Raw genomic sequence first — 15136 nt, 5'->3', positions numbered from 1 at the left:
TCGTAAATGATACCTAAATTAAAATTTTAATTTCTTTACAATGTGTAGAGTACGATACACCCTCGAACGAAATTTGAGCTAAAAGTAAGCCCTACTTTTAAAAAATTCATGAACACAAAGACAAAACCCAGAAAGAGGTTTTCGACAAAAAGACGCATTTTACTGATAAACCACCAGATGCGCTAGAAGCAAACTGAAGCCAGACTAAGATCAAATTAGCCGTGGGAATATTCCAAGCTCTTATCTCAATTAGAACCAGACTTCCGGTTCAGATTCCACTGCATTTGAAACGGAGTAATATTTGAAAACAAAGGTAATTAAATACTTGTGTTTATGTTTTTGTTTTCTTGAATTTATTTTGTTTTATTTTTTCTTTGATACTGACCTGCGTCTATTTTTGAAACATCGTGACTTGGGCGAATGCAAGAAGTACTAACTTGTTTTGTTTAACAAGATAATTCAAAACTGTTGGTTTGATTTCTGTTGTCGGTTTCGTTGTTTCTGTTTGTTATATTTACGGTAGATGGTTGATAAACAGGCTGTTATTGTTTTATAAACAATGCATGATAGTAAAATAATCTTCTTGTATGATGCTGAAGGGTTAGTCTAAACTGTTTATGTTTTATATTGATCGTAAGAAAAACGAAGCGTGGTGATTGATGCATACCAGAAATAGCGCTGTTGTCTTTTGTACTTCGGTCTGTATTTTCATTACTTTTAAGTCTGCTGTGGTCACAGAAAATATACTGATTTTCATTGAATATTTTTACTGCATGCACAAATTGCTTTGCAATATTTTGCTATGTTTGCCTCTTTGCCATTATTTGAACTTGGGATCATGTAAACATCAACGTAATGAAAGTTCGTAAACACCCTGTATAAACCGTCGGTCGACGTGCACAATGCACTAGCGGATCCAAGGGTGGAGGCGTATCCGCCCCCCCCCCCCAAAAAAAAAAAAACAACAAAAAAAAAAAAAAAAAAAAAAACACAATAAAATAATAATAATAGAAAAACTAAAATAAATAAAAAATAATAATAATGAATATATAAATAGAAATTAATTCGTCGAAGTTTACTTTTATGTCAATTTTGGAGAAAAATGTTATAGTCTTATAATACGCTCAAAATGCATCATTATTATTGAAGTTGTTAAAAACATGCCAACTTTTTAAACTATTTTAATTTCGGGATTTGAGGGAGGGGCTCATGTCAAAAGGTTGTGCCCCTAAGCAACATTCCATTTAACGTCAATTGCTGGCTTCGCCCCTGATATGAAGAATACACATATAATTAGTTTAAAGGTAAGACTAACCATCGCGTGGCTAATGGAAAATGGACAGCATTCTTCCAAAACTGATAAGCCATTGAACAATTATCATCGATACTCGTTAGTCTGTTTTCCCGAAACATGTTTGCGGTCACTACATAGCTAGCCTTCATGCACGACGGCGAGAAAAGGTGGCCATCACTCAGAGAGGCATTTATTAATTACCAAACCAGACATACCGACCACACATGAATTAACTTTTTCTACTGCTCTGCCGCTCTTGATATTTGGGCAATCTGCAACATACACACATAAACATTAATGAAGCTCTTCATGCGGTCATAATTTCACCATGAAACAAGCAAATACCCAGCTGTTCTCGAAGCATTGTTGCAATACCATAATACCTGCTAAACGCACACACCCAGTACCGAAGGATGCAGCGTCTTCCGGTTTGGGGAGGTATGCATGTATTTTGACAAAACTGAACAGAAAGCTTATGGACTAATTAAGTATGACTGTCTCATTATATGCATACATATATTTAAATGATGTACCACATATTTTTTCAATCACTAAATAGAAATATTTCGCGTTTACTACTCGTGAAGAGACATTTGTATTCATTGACTGAAAAACAATGTTGGATTTTTTAGTAATGATGTTGAAAATATAAGCATAAAATAAGTGATATATTGCGTCCTATTAACGTTATTCACATAAATAACAAAAACAAATTTTAAATACAAAACAAACTTTTTTACAATGTGTAATACTGAAGAGCCTTGATTTTTTTTATTTTGAGTTTTGTTTGTTCATGCATGCACCTGTTCTTGAAATAAATTTATCTATCTCAAGTGCATGAATGCTTACTTTCGTATTTTCAAAGATAGGCTATGGAACCCGTTGCCATGACACCGCCAGAAACGGAGCATATGAATGACGCAAATAGTGACGTCAACGAGGACGAACATGACGCCAACGAGGATGATGAGGTCACAAATCCGTACCAGAATGTTACCATGGACATGAACTCAACAAAGGACACCGACCAAATGGAGAGACAGGTATAAAAATGTCCATACAAAGTAAATAAATATCAGCGTCGAGGTAATGTAGGTACTTTTATCAGCTTTTATCAAGATCACGATTAATCATGAATTCAGAAATCAGTGATATCAATTTAAAAAAATTAACATTTGTAAAATTTCTTTTAATATATTTGTTTGTGTATGTTTGCCTCAGAAATACGAAGATGTACTTTGCGAAGGGTATAAACTATAAAGGGCTTTGAAAACGACCCTCTGCAGTTAAACCTGCTTTGAGGTTGGAACCTTTACATCCGAACTCAATTCTCAGGATTTAGATTTTTGGCCTGTTGTTATCACAGATATATAGGTCTCCACCTTACATTCATGACGTCTCTTAATCGAGGCACAGGGGTTACAGCTAATACCATTACTATGTACAAAGCATTGTCAAAAACAGGACAGAAAAGTGACGTCATGACGTCTGTGTATACCTTCTGATTACTGGCACCGAGTTTTCAAACTATATGTAATTTAATTATTATTCCAAATTCCAAAATTTACACTTGCACTAAATGAGAATAAATAGATAGTACAAAGAGCAAAATTTCCCGAAGCTCCCGATCGATGTAATTCTTAAGAAGCATTTTAAATAATTCGTTTCTGATTTACCAGGAAATAAAACTGGACATGGATGTTCGTAACGGCCGATTAACACGTGATCCCCTCAGTCGCCTCGATCCCATGTTCCAGTGTCTCCACCGCTTCTCCCCGCTCCAGTGTCTCATCTACTTGCGGTTGACATTAGAACACGCGCTGTTACGTTTTAAGGCAAAACTATGGTGGACATTTTTGGCGGTGGTGTTGACGCTTTTTATAGTGTACATTGGGGTTGCCTTCAGGTAATACTGACACGTGTGGAAGAAAAGTATTGTTAAATTGTGGTAAAGCAAGCCTTTGCCTTCGTTTTATAGTTCCAACGACTATGTATGTAGCTAGGATATAGTTTTGATTTCGGAAACTACTCATCGATTTCCATTTTCACCAATGCAATTTAATTTTACGCAAGATTTCAACTTGAAATATCGGTCATTATCATGATCACGAAAATGACGTCACCGAGCTCATAATAATATTTAGTAGAATATATTTCACCAGCCATCGCTTTGGAGACGAGGGGTCGCTACGTCTGCTGGTAGTGACGTTATTAATTCTACTTGGCGTCATTTACCATTACGTCAAGAAGTTGTACGGCGTCTTTATTTACACGAAGTATGTCAGTCCGGTGGCCAGGATGTTACAGCCGTACAAACGGACCATATTATTGTAAGCATTACTTATGTATCCTATTTTTAAAGAAAACGATGCGTAAGGAAACAATACGAATATTTCTTTTATTTGTGAAACAAGGCCGGGAATATAATATATGATGGCCTGTTGATATGTGGGGTTGTATCACGACACGAGACCGGAGTTCAAGTGCAATTTATATATTTACACAAGCAATGAGATGTGATACAATCTCACACATCAAGCAACTGACATAGCATTTATTTTATTTTAAACCTTAATAGTATTTTTAAGATAACAAGAATCTTATTAAAAAAATACATGTTTAAATTTGACGATAATCGTCCTATTTCTATTGCGTATTAATTTTTGCATGCGCACTATGTTACTTAGTAATATGGAATGTGTATAAGGCCGGGATTTTTTCCAGTTCCATATTATATGTTTAAATCATGCACTTTTAAGCTGAAGTAATATGAGCCTGTCGTAAACTCTTTAATACCCCAAAACCTCTATTTTTTAGCATTACGACAGTATTGGTGGGGTTACTCGTTCTGGTGTTTGTATTAGTGGACGTTTGCCGCCGACGACCAGCGTCTCTCATATCCCTCGTCGGCATGGCCGTCTTCACTTTGGCCATGTTTTTCTTCTCTACGGATCCCCGACAGGTGAGAAATGATTTTCTTTTTTTTTCATATTCATGATAACAATTAATCCCCGTTTAAAGGTATGGATTTTATACTTGTAAGATAAGATATGATATGTTCTGGCGTGCTGTGCGTTCTTTTTTTAAAAAAATGATTTGGTTGTATAATGAACAAACTGCGTTTATTTTTTCTGTTAACTTAGGTCCCAGTGCCGTGAAAGTTATGGGGCCTTCTACAACTGCGTTTTTTTCTTCAAAAAATGACTTGGTTGTAAAATGAACAAAGTGTGTTCAGCTTTCTTTTAACTTAGGTCACAAGGCGTTGATTATGGGGCCTATTGTAATTGCGTTTTTTCTTCAAAGTTTGATTTGGTGGTATTTTGAACAAACTGCGTTCAGCTTTCTTTTAACTTAGGTCACATTTCGTCGAAGGTTATGGGTTTTTTTACAAGTCATATGAAATCTGCTTGCACTGCGTAAGTAAAGTTATTACCACGTTAACGTAATTTATGCTTCAACGTTTATTTGTTTCGTAAAACGTTACAACTTTTCCTGTAGGTTACCTGGCGTCCAGTATTATGGGGCCTTCTACTTCAACTAATATTCGCCCTGGTGGTGCTAAGAACGTCATGGGGGTACGCCGCCTTCCTGTGGCTAGGCGACCGCGTTACGGACTATCTCGGCTATACGTTTGCAGGATCGACGTTCGTATTTGGACAAGCCACCAAGGACATTTTTGCCTTTTCAGTAAGTGGTTGGTTAATTCGTGAATGATTTCTTGGTCTTAAAACGTTACAGCGGCACGCCTTGTTGTTGTCAATTGCGACGTTATGAAACACGTTTATATTTAAGAACCCTTACACACCAAATTGAACAAATATAATACTAATGTTTACTTGCGAAAAAAATGTCCTTGTACAGCACTAACCGGTTTTATGACGTCAGCTGATTAAGTTTCATCAAAATCGGGCTTAGTTTTTTGTGTCAAATCAACCAAGCTTTTAACTAGACTTTAAGTGGCGTAAATTCTGACAAAGAATTAGTATGATCGGTTTAAATGTGAACCAAACCAATTGATATTTCTGCGGAAACGTTTGAAATGACGTTTGGCCTGACTAATGGCGGGAATATATGTGACGACAACGCACAACACCGTCATTTGGGACAATCATAAAATTGAATCGTTTCTAGAAAAGTCAATTATTTCCTTTTCAAGAACCACTGGTGCGATTGTGAAATTTATTCACGTCTAGGTCATCAGCTTTATCTGTGGTTACCAGGGCGACGAAAGGAAAACTCAAGATTAATATTGGGCACTTGAAAAAGAGGACTCAGATGACTGATATAGGGTCATCATGTACGTCTTTCTTTCATTGATTGTGTTTTTATGCACTAGTCATTTGTAACCAATAAAATATCGATGTGAACACTCGAAGGGGAGTAATAATTTATTTTCAACTTTCAATTTTGGCTCAACTTTAAAATATTATCTTAAATTTGACCAATTTGCCTGCCTACTTTTCCCGTATTTTCTTCAAAATGACAGTTATATGTTTCGCTCTAATCCTAATCATCATCATAATCAACAACATCCTCACAACCAACATCATCATCACCACAATCACAACCACCACCACCATCATCATCCCCACAACCATCATCATCATTATTATCATCATCAACATCAACGTCATCACCATCGTTTTTGTTGAAATATTAGAACTCTATTTTAGCTTTATAATAAATAGTTAAGTTAATTCCTCTTTAATCCAATTTCTGCTTTATGCATTGAGCGTCGCCGCATAAACCTTGTCGGATACGTTTATGCGTTGAAAATCACCGCCTAAACGAAGAAAAACACGTTTATGCAAATTTGCCATCTCTATAGCTATTCAGTGTTATTGTGTTATTGGCTTACGTTAGGACCGATCCCCCCCCACACACACACAATCACCATCCTCCCCCCTCCCCCCCAAAAAAAAAACAACAACAAAAAAACAATTATCGCCAACTTTCTTAAAACTAATGTTAAAGCAGAAGATTAATTTAAAACCCTTTATAAGTAAAATGACCGCGTTTTAATTTTCCCACTTTAAGAAATGTTTGCAAATTTTAAAAATATAATCGTACAACAACACTTTCCCATTGGTTTATACATTTATTACTTTCATGTCGCATTTCATTCCAGGTGATGCCAGTCCTTATATTCTTCAGCGCTTCTATTGCAATTCTGTACTACCTGGGCGTGATCCAGGTGCTCATTGAGAAAATCGCCTTCGTGATGCAGATCAGTCTGGGAACAAGCGCTATGGAGTCGCTCCACGCAGCCATCAATATATTCGTCGGATGGGTAAGCGATCTTTGAACTCCCTTAATGGCACTTTTTATTTGGTCTGACATTGAACAGTTAATGTAAAAAGCTACGTGTAACTTTGGTTAATACACTTCGTTTCCTCGTAGATGTCGGCATTGTGGTTGTCGTCGTCTTTGAGATATTTAGGTAGTTGCCATTTCTAAAAAAAAATGTGCATGGTATCCCCACGAAACTTGGTTACACTGATGATGCACATATAACACATGCACAGCTGCTAACCACGATAAGAGTCGAGTCATCTGAAGCTGTACGGGGCAGAGTTGTTTAAACATGTCAGTTTTGCTGCTAAACATTACACTCATGGTCCGCCCCTACATGTTATAAATGTCCGGATATCTTTTCAGGTGGAAGCGATCATCGTGATCCGCCTCAACATGGTAAAAATGTCCGGCTATATTTTCAGGCGGAAGCGATCACCTTGGGCCGTCCCTACATATCAGAAATGAACGGTTATCTTTTTAGGAGGAAGTGATCATCGTGGTCCGCCCCTACATATAAGAAAGTACTGGTTATTATTTTCAGGCGGAAGCGATTATTGTGCCCCACCCTTTTATGTTAGCCATATCTGAGTATATTTTCGTTAATAGCAATAATCGGAGTCCGCCCCAACATGTAAAAAATTACCCGTGGATCGATCACTGTGACTCGTCCCTACATGCTTTAAATGTTGCTTCCTTTCCAGAAGGAGGCGATTACCGTGGCCCACCCCTGCATGCTTTAAATGTCGCTACTTTTTCAGATGGAAGCGATAAGTGAGGTCGTCTCCTTCATAATAGCTTAAGACGGAAATGAGCATCGTGATTCGCCCGTACATTCGAAAATGTCGCAATCTTTATAAGGCAATGTTAGAAATTTAGAAATAAACATTTTTCTGCGGGTGCGATCCTCATTACCCGCCCATACATGTTACAAATGTCGCTTTCTTTTCAGGCGGAAGCGATCACCGTGGTCCGCCCCTACATGCTAGAAATGTCGCTATCTGAGCTTCACACCATCATGACTAACGGGTTTGCTACGGTCGCCGGCAGTACGCTTGCCATTTACATCTTATATGGGGTGCGTTTACTGTCTAGTTGTTTTACAATTTATTAAAATTTATTAAATTTTCAACAGAAAATGTTTCCCATTTAGTTCAATTATTGGTGATTCTGGCGTTTTTTGTATCCTGACGAGCCACATTTCACCCTCAACACAATCTTGAAGGGAACCTAAACGACCGGATTCAAAACTGCTTAAAACCTTGAAAATAATACAGGAACTAGATTGTTACCATCAAAAATGCCCATGAGCCAAAAGGGAACTAATTTCGTCATATATGGTAGTAGACTGTTAGTTCGTCCGTTGCAGCAAATATGTATTTGTCATTAACAGCGTTATTTACCATTAACCTTTATTTGAATCTCAATGAATTCATTTGTGTTTTAAATTTTAATGAGATGAGGGAATGCCCCTTTAAAACAAGCCTGTGTGAAAGCTAACTTCAATTCCCTATGGCGGCATGTTTCAGGCACCTGCCAATCATCTGCTGTCGGCGTCGGTAATGTCGGCACCTGCCGCCCTGGCCATGTCGAAACTGTTCTACCCGGAAACAAGGGAGAACCGACGGAAAAAGGCCATTCCGCCGCGCATACCCAAGTACGTATAAATGATAAACGTGGGTACGCAGGTTTGTGGCACAATTGTATCAACTGGACAATTTCCTGCAAGCTCATTATCTGAGGCCGTTATGATACAGTCGTAACCAGTTGGCTCGAACTCGCTTGGCTCGTATTCCTCGTTGGCTCGAACAGGATGTAAAGGACCGATTTCTATATACTGAATGTAAACATTCCCGCTTGGCTCTATATTTCCGAGGCTCGATGGTATTTAGCCTGAAACTAGGACTTCGAGCCAACGGGGTTCGACTGTATTTTGAAAAATTTCTATGGTCATGGTATACTTCGTTCAAGTTCGCCTTGATCTGATATTTACAATAGAATAACTACGAGAGTGAGTTGGTTTGTAATCTCTAGACTGGTACGCTCATTTTCTTTCCTCCAAGTCTTTATTTTTATAAAAAATTAACGCATGGTTCTAGTCTAGTGGGTCTCCGTCTCTCATTCAAGATGTCATTGGTTCGACCCCCACTAGAGACAAAGTCTTATGGCCTCTTATGATGGAAATCAGCAGTTTTTTTTCTTTTTAAAAATAATATGTCAATGATACGGAATCGAGCGTGATTCGTATAACATTGTAAAACATTTCATAACCTTTCCGCTACCATAGCCGCCTAATGCAGACCCAAAATTCGGGTGTCCCCATTACCTCTATCATACACCGGCGAACTACCACAGCAGTGTAAACCGTACTCAAATTTTCGACTTCTGATTACCGCTATCGTACAGCGTGGGAATACCGCTTATTTTTATAATCTTGTACATGTTTTGCTAAAAGCAGAGACTTAAATCTCCCGATTAAAATGCGTTAGCAATTAGGTAAAATGTTTATCAATTTCGAAACAGTATAAATTTATAACACAATTAAAGAAATTAATTACAAACATTATATAGTACATAAAATTATATAACATAACACCTTTATAAATCAAGTTTGCATTTCACGAATTAGTGACATATACATTATCCCTAATTAGGTAATGTTCTAGTGAAAATGTACATTTTTCCTTTTACTTAAACCCTTTCATAGACACATTTATACAATAAAATGCATTTTATTGGTAATATTATGTAACGGCAATTAAAATATTCACTTATTGATATATATGACATTTCGGCATAACTACGCTCTGGTTGACTTCGGAAAAATACAAAACTCTCATAACTACACTACGGATATGATGAATTTTGAACAAATGTAGGAATAACCGCAGACGTGTGTTGTAGTAATTTGATTGAAGACAATCATCAGTAGGTAAACGCACATGCAAAACAGCGCAATGGTAATCCTGTGATATGTAGGTTGTGGTATTTTTCATCTTCGGTATTGGCTACTTTTTAATGTTTATAAAACTACTATAGGCGAGTTTTGTAGATAGGAATTACTTCTTTGAACAATTTGTTAAGTACATAAAGGATAATATTATGCATTAATACACTCTGGTAGTTCTAGTACAAACATTTCAGGTATATGTATTTCAAAATTGCCGGAGACGTTTAATGTTATGATCAATCTTGGAATTATACCACGTGTGCATGCATAGATACACTATGGCAGTTTTAACTTTTGTAGTAACTCGATATTTATGTCTGTTGTTTTCCTCATAAATACACTACGGCTATTATTTGATATTTCTCAAACAGCAATTTTGTACTACAGTAGTAGAAAAAGGTTTTCTAAAATATTTCAAAAGTATAATGCTTAAAGAGATGTTTGTAAGGCAACGTTGAGAAATGTTTTTATTATTTCAATCATATTATGCATGTGTGTGCTTGAATCGGAGTAAATTGAAAAAATCCACATAAACACTCTCTGGAATGCCATGTGTGGCTAAACCATGTATGTATAAATACGCTATTTTAGCCGTGCTTAATTTTAATGCACACATCACATTATCACAGTTTTCCAGGCACGTGTCATTCTATGTAAAATTCAGTAAAAAACAAAAAGTGAAAATTATGATTTAAGAAGTGGTGTAACAATGTTTGTGTCTCTAGTTCATTGTTGTTTGGGTCCTTGACGTGTACACCTTAACAGGGCCTATTTTTTACTGTTCAACTAATGGGCTTGTCCCTGTAGTATTCATTATATTATACATATTTTTGTTTATTTTAGTATTTATACATGCATAGAGCGATTACAAAACAATATGTTTTTCATCAAATAAATCAGAAAGGAATTAAAATAATAATTCTCTATCATGATATTTTACACACATGTTCATTCATTTCCTATATAAATGTATACTTATAGGACTAAAATCCAAATACGGATTCACAATTCATTCATACATCAAGGTTATAAAATGTATAGATCAATTATATACATCATAGGAACTTGAGGAATACATAGGGATAAAATTAAACACGACGAAAATCAATAATGATAATACTTTTTCTCCAATCAACAAAGAACATATGTACATAATTATATAATAGAAAAACATAGACCAAAACATAAATCAAAGAATTTGGCTGTAACTATTATATTGCTAAAAATATCGCAAGATTTGTCACGGGAAACAACACCAGTATAATCACAGCATGCGATTAACGAAACGGCAACAGAGTCTAGTGGAGTTTCTGGTGCAATGCAATATCATCGGTCTGTAAAAAGAAATCACATATTGATGAATATTTGTTATAAAGACACGTTGTTAGCGACAATTGCACTGTATATGTGTAATTTCGAAATATATGTCCTCATTTTAAGCATGAAATGTTTAATTCTATAAAAAAACATTAAAACAAACATTATTCGTCCCTTCAGGAACAAAAATTTATTTTAATACATGATTGATCTAAACGGCGCTTTCTTGTACTAGACTCTGAAATTCAAGATGTGCCATTAAACAGTAGAAATAATTTAATGTATGCATTTTCATGAACTTCAGAGGCCATTTATTGTTTCGATTTAAGGGTCATTTCAAACTGCAATTATATAAAAAACATATATTATTGAAAATGTTTAGGATACATGAGTTGTTGTTTTCCGTTCCTCTGTGTTTCTGGAGCCATAGTCTTGTTGGACTTGACCTCCATTCGGCCTTTCCTAGAGGTAATGCCACGATACGAAATAAAACATTCCCTTAAATAAAATAACATTTCATTTGAGTTTTATTTTATAAATATTAGAATTATACTCATGCAAGCTAACTCTGCACTGCACATTGCCAAAGAGGTCAAGTTAAAATATGTCGCTTGTTTGTTTGGATTTCCTTATACGTGTGCTATTCCCGCCGATAAGTTGTTCTGCAACCTAAAAACAGAAACATAAAACACTAAACAGCTGATTGATTTTAAAAGATGTTGTTCATGTTTCATTTTGGTGGTACATGCAACGATCAATATGTTATTAAACCTGATTATGGTTACTATTTAACATTCTACAGCATGTTTGTAATATACTGTAAAAAAAGTATTACCATTCTTTCAAACAGCTTATAGGTAGCCGGAGGGTTGAAGCTTTATACATGATGAATCACAAGCGAGATGTCCACGGCAAACCACACACATTAGGTCCACAAATAAGCACTTTGTGTTGGTACACTGTAAATGTTCACTGTCTACAACACCCATGTTCTTTTTTAATTATAAAATAACTTTGATGCATGTTTTTCCCACTTTCCTTTTGTATTTACTTCTTCCGCCAAAACCTTGTTCTGTCGGCTATTTATTATAGGATTGAAACATGTCATCGGGTTGCACACATGTTTTGATTATTCCCATGCAGTGGACATAAGCTTCCGGTCCGCAATATTTCATGCCATGTGTTCCCCTCTGCTGAGCATCCTAACTTTGCCATCTCTTTTCGTGGACTGATTTTGCGATTGACCAATATGTCCTTCCGGTGTTTAATGCGTGACACGAAAGTATAGATTTTTTCCAAACGCCAGAGGAACTGATGTTTTAAACTTGTCGGCAAATACAACATGATCATCTTGTGATGTTTTCTCTTCAGTTCTCTACAACTGTTTGAGTCAACCCTACTTCTATCTTTCGACTTAAGTACGCCTGGTAATTTCTGAGATACCCCATGACACACGGAGCACCAACGATTCTTGAATGGTGACCGTGACCTTTGATCTTTGTTTCATCGATAGAAATGTATTGGTGCATGTTGTATTAAGTAATGCTCCTTTCCCATACAACATTCATAACAGGGGTCACTGTGGTTCCAACCTTGATGCGACCTTGTGATATTTGTCCGGTTGGTTTATTGTCTATTGCAGTGGTTTTCATGGCAACTGTGACAGCTATTTTGTAATGGATGTTCTGTTGATATATTTGCAGTCACTATGGTTTCCATGATAACTTTAAAGCGATCACGTAATAGATGTCCGGTTGGATTTATAAGAAAGTTATAGCATATATGTCAACAGTTTTAAAAGGAAGCGTAACTAGCGTTAAATGACCTTCAAAGGCAACGTCGCCTTTGAAATGGGTTGTGTTATGTTGATTACGTATTATGTTTATACAGGAAATACCGCTGCGTAGTTTTGCATACTTCTAGATTCAAGAACGCTACCAAAGTGCACTTAAGTGACTGATTTAGTTTAATTCAAACATGAAATGTCTACCTTATCGAAGTTAACACACAGTCCGTAAAACAAATATCACAGTAATACCACTGCGCAGTTTTGCTCATTTCTTAAATTTAACAGTGATACCACAGAGTACTTCTGATACAAGAGGAAAAGCATAAGAATGCGGTTTTATTAAAGCAAATTTACAAATGCCAGAGGCGAATAATGTTGAATGACGATTTTTAAAGAAATACCGTTGCTTATTTTTGCATGGTTATTATATTTGAAAGAAATTCCGTAGTGTAGTAACTGTTTCTAAGACAAAGTACCATAGCGTATTAATGCTGTTTTTAAAATTCACAATCCTTCTTATTTTAATGAAAAACGTACCACAAATTTGTGGAAAATGTGCATTTTGCGGCTGTGGAACTGGACGTACCTACTTTTTCGGTACGTTTCAGTCGTCTACAGTATTCCTACAGTAAAACAGTAGCGGTAACCAGCACCCTTGAAAAATTGGTCTGCATGAGGCGGCTACGGTAGCGCGTCGATGTACGGTAGCGGTATTCGAAAGGATAACGGACTAAAATGGAAACTTGGGTCATTCAAAACATCGGATATCTCGAGGTTTCAGCTCGGGTCCCGGCGTCCTCGAGCGATCGCAGTTTTAAAGTTTTAATATCGATTTCGCCGCTATCGAGCTGATACAAATTGGTACATTGTTGTATTAACTAAACAATCACTGTTTACAGGGTGCGTGTTTCGATGTTGATTTCCAATGATCATTTCAAAGAAGTACAATAATGTAGATACAAAATAATTCAATTTCAAACAAGTTATTTCAGCGACCGGGACGAATGTGGTAATGTGGAAATCAAAACGGCTTGAAATCTGTGCCAGAGATATAATCACCGTTACATTGCTGAATATACATTAACTTCTAACTGAAATATGTCAGAGGCCTACATCATAACCAGCGTGATGGCATTATAAACTCATTTTTCTCAAAGCAATCCTCAATTTTTGAAATGGAATAATCAAAATGCACGAATATTTTCAGATAACGAAATTGGTTTGAATATTGTTAATATCGTAGAAATGATAACTCTTGAACATATTACATATTATGTTAGGATAATTGAGCAAACCACTAGCGGATTTAGAGGGGGGCACACCCGGCGCGCGCCCCCTTCAAAGTTTACTTTTTGTTTCAATATTGGAGAGAAAAAAATAGTACATGCTCAAAATGCCCATTTTTGACAACAAATAGTTAAAATGGTTTTGAGGCCAAACCCACATGCAAATAGATATGCAATATATTTTTGGTTCTTAGGGAGGGGCGCATGTCAAAATGTTACACCCCATCTACCGTCAACTCCTGGATCCGCCCCTGCAAACGATCGCAAATTTCTGATATCTATCAATGAGCTGGTTAATTACCTTTATTTTTCAGACTGGGTACGGGGATTATCGACGCCGCTTCTATCGGAGCGGTAGGAAGTATCTCAATAGTGGCCCATATCCTTGTCAGCGTGATCGCTTTCTTTGCGCTCCTCGCCTTCGTTAATGCCACGCTTGAATGGTTTGGCGACAGGGTTGGCCTCTCCCCGCCGGACTATCCCGCGCTCTCGTTTGAAGTAAGTAGCTATGGATTTTAACACATTGAATGCTAATCAGGCGCATAGCTCCTATAAGGCACAGCTGGCCCGGGCCTTAAAAATATTTTCAAATAGTCAAAAATGAAATTTAAAACAAATGTGAAAAATGTAATAAAAATGAAGACAGAGGGGGGTGAGGGCTACATCCACAACTTTTTAAAGACCTTCAATCAGTTAAGTCTCATATGAACTTTTAATTGCGGTTGTCGCCTTGTCGGGTCAATGTGAACGCACTTTTTACGCGAAGTATAGATTTAGTTCGACAACAGTTGTTTCCCTTTTTTGCAACAGCGCTTTATCGTAACGAAACTCAGTATCCGAATGATGTCCAAAAGCCTACTACGCTGCTAGCAACGCTGGATGCAACACCACGGACAGCCTATCCCGGCATTCATCGTGTGCTGTCGATACTCTGTGTAATGCGAGCCACGTCTGCATCGTGTGAGCGCTCGTTTAGCTCAATGCGTCGCATAAAGGCGTACCTTCGCAGTACTATGACCGGTGAAAGGTTGTCTAACCTGGGCATATTACACATTCACCGAGAGGCAGACGTTGACATCGACACAATCATCAACAAATTCGCGTCTGCCAAATGCAGAAACATGGAGTTTATTTAACTCTTACCGTAAATTATAAATTGGTAAATATTATGTGAAAGAAATTAAATATCGTAGTATAAGAATTAGGCG

The 15136-nt window shown here is 36.8% G+C and overlaps 1 protein-coding gene across 2 annotated transcripts in view; it reads left to right on the top strand.

Annotated features, from left to right (window-relative positions):
* The first annotated feature begins 256 nt into the window (after nt 1-256).
* LOC128237021 (solute carrier family 28 member 3-like) overlaps nt 257-15136 on the top strand; it is a 17006-nt gene continuing 2126 nt past the window's right edge. The window contains exons 1-10 of one of the 2 annotated variants that reach the window (XM_052952195.1): nt 257-313; nt 2160-2337; nt 2974-3200; nt 3457-3624; nt 4112-4256; nt 4793-4981; nt 6423-6584; nt 7539-7664; nt 8116-8243; nt 14243-14426. In XM_052952195.1, the coding sequence (XP_052808155.1) occupies nt 2167-2337; nt 2974-3200; nt 3457-3624; nt 4112-4256; nt 4793-4981; nt 6423-6584; nt 7539-7664; nt 8116-8243; nt 14243-14426 (1500 nt within the window). In that variant the 5' untranslated portion in view covers nt 257-313; nt 2160-2166. Of the gene's footprint in view, nt 314-528; nt 601-2159; nt 2338-2973; nt 3201-3456; nt 3625-4111; nt 4257-4792; nt 4982-6422; nt 6585-7538; nt 7665-8115; nt 8244-14242; nt 14427-15136 lie in introns of those variants that run through there. The other variant, XM_052952196.1, reaches the window with a different exon arrangement.

This window comes from Mya arenaria, chromosome 6 (assembly GCF_026914265.1).
Source record: "Mya arenaria isolate MELC-2E11 chromosome 6, ASM2691426v1".
Taxonomy (NCBI): domain Eukaryota; kingdom Metazoa; phylum Mollusca; class Bivalvia; order Myida; family Myidae; genus Mya; species Mya arenaria.
Note: the sequence above shows the minus strand (reverse complement) of the source record. Positions and strands in the feature narration are given on the sequence as shown.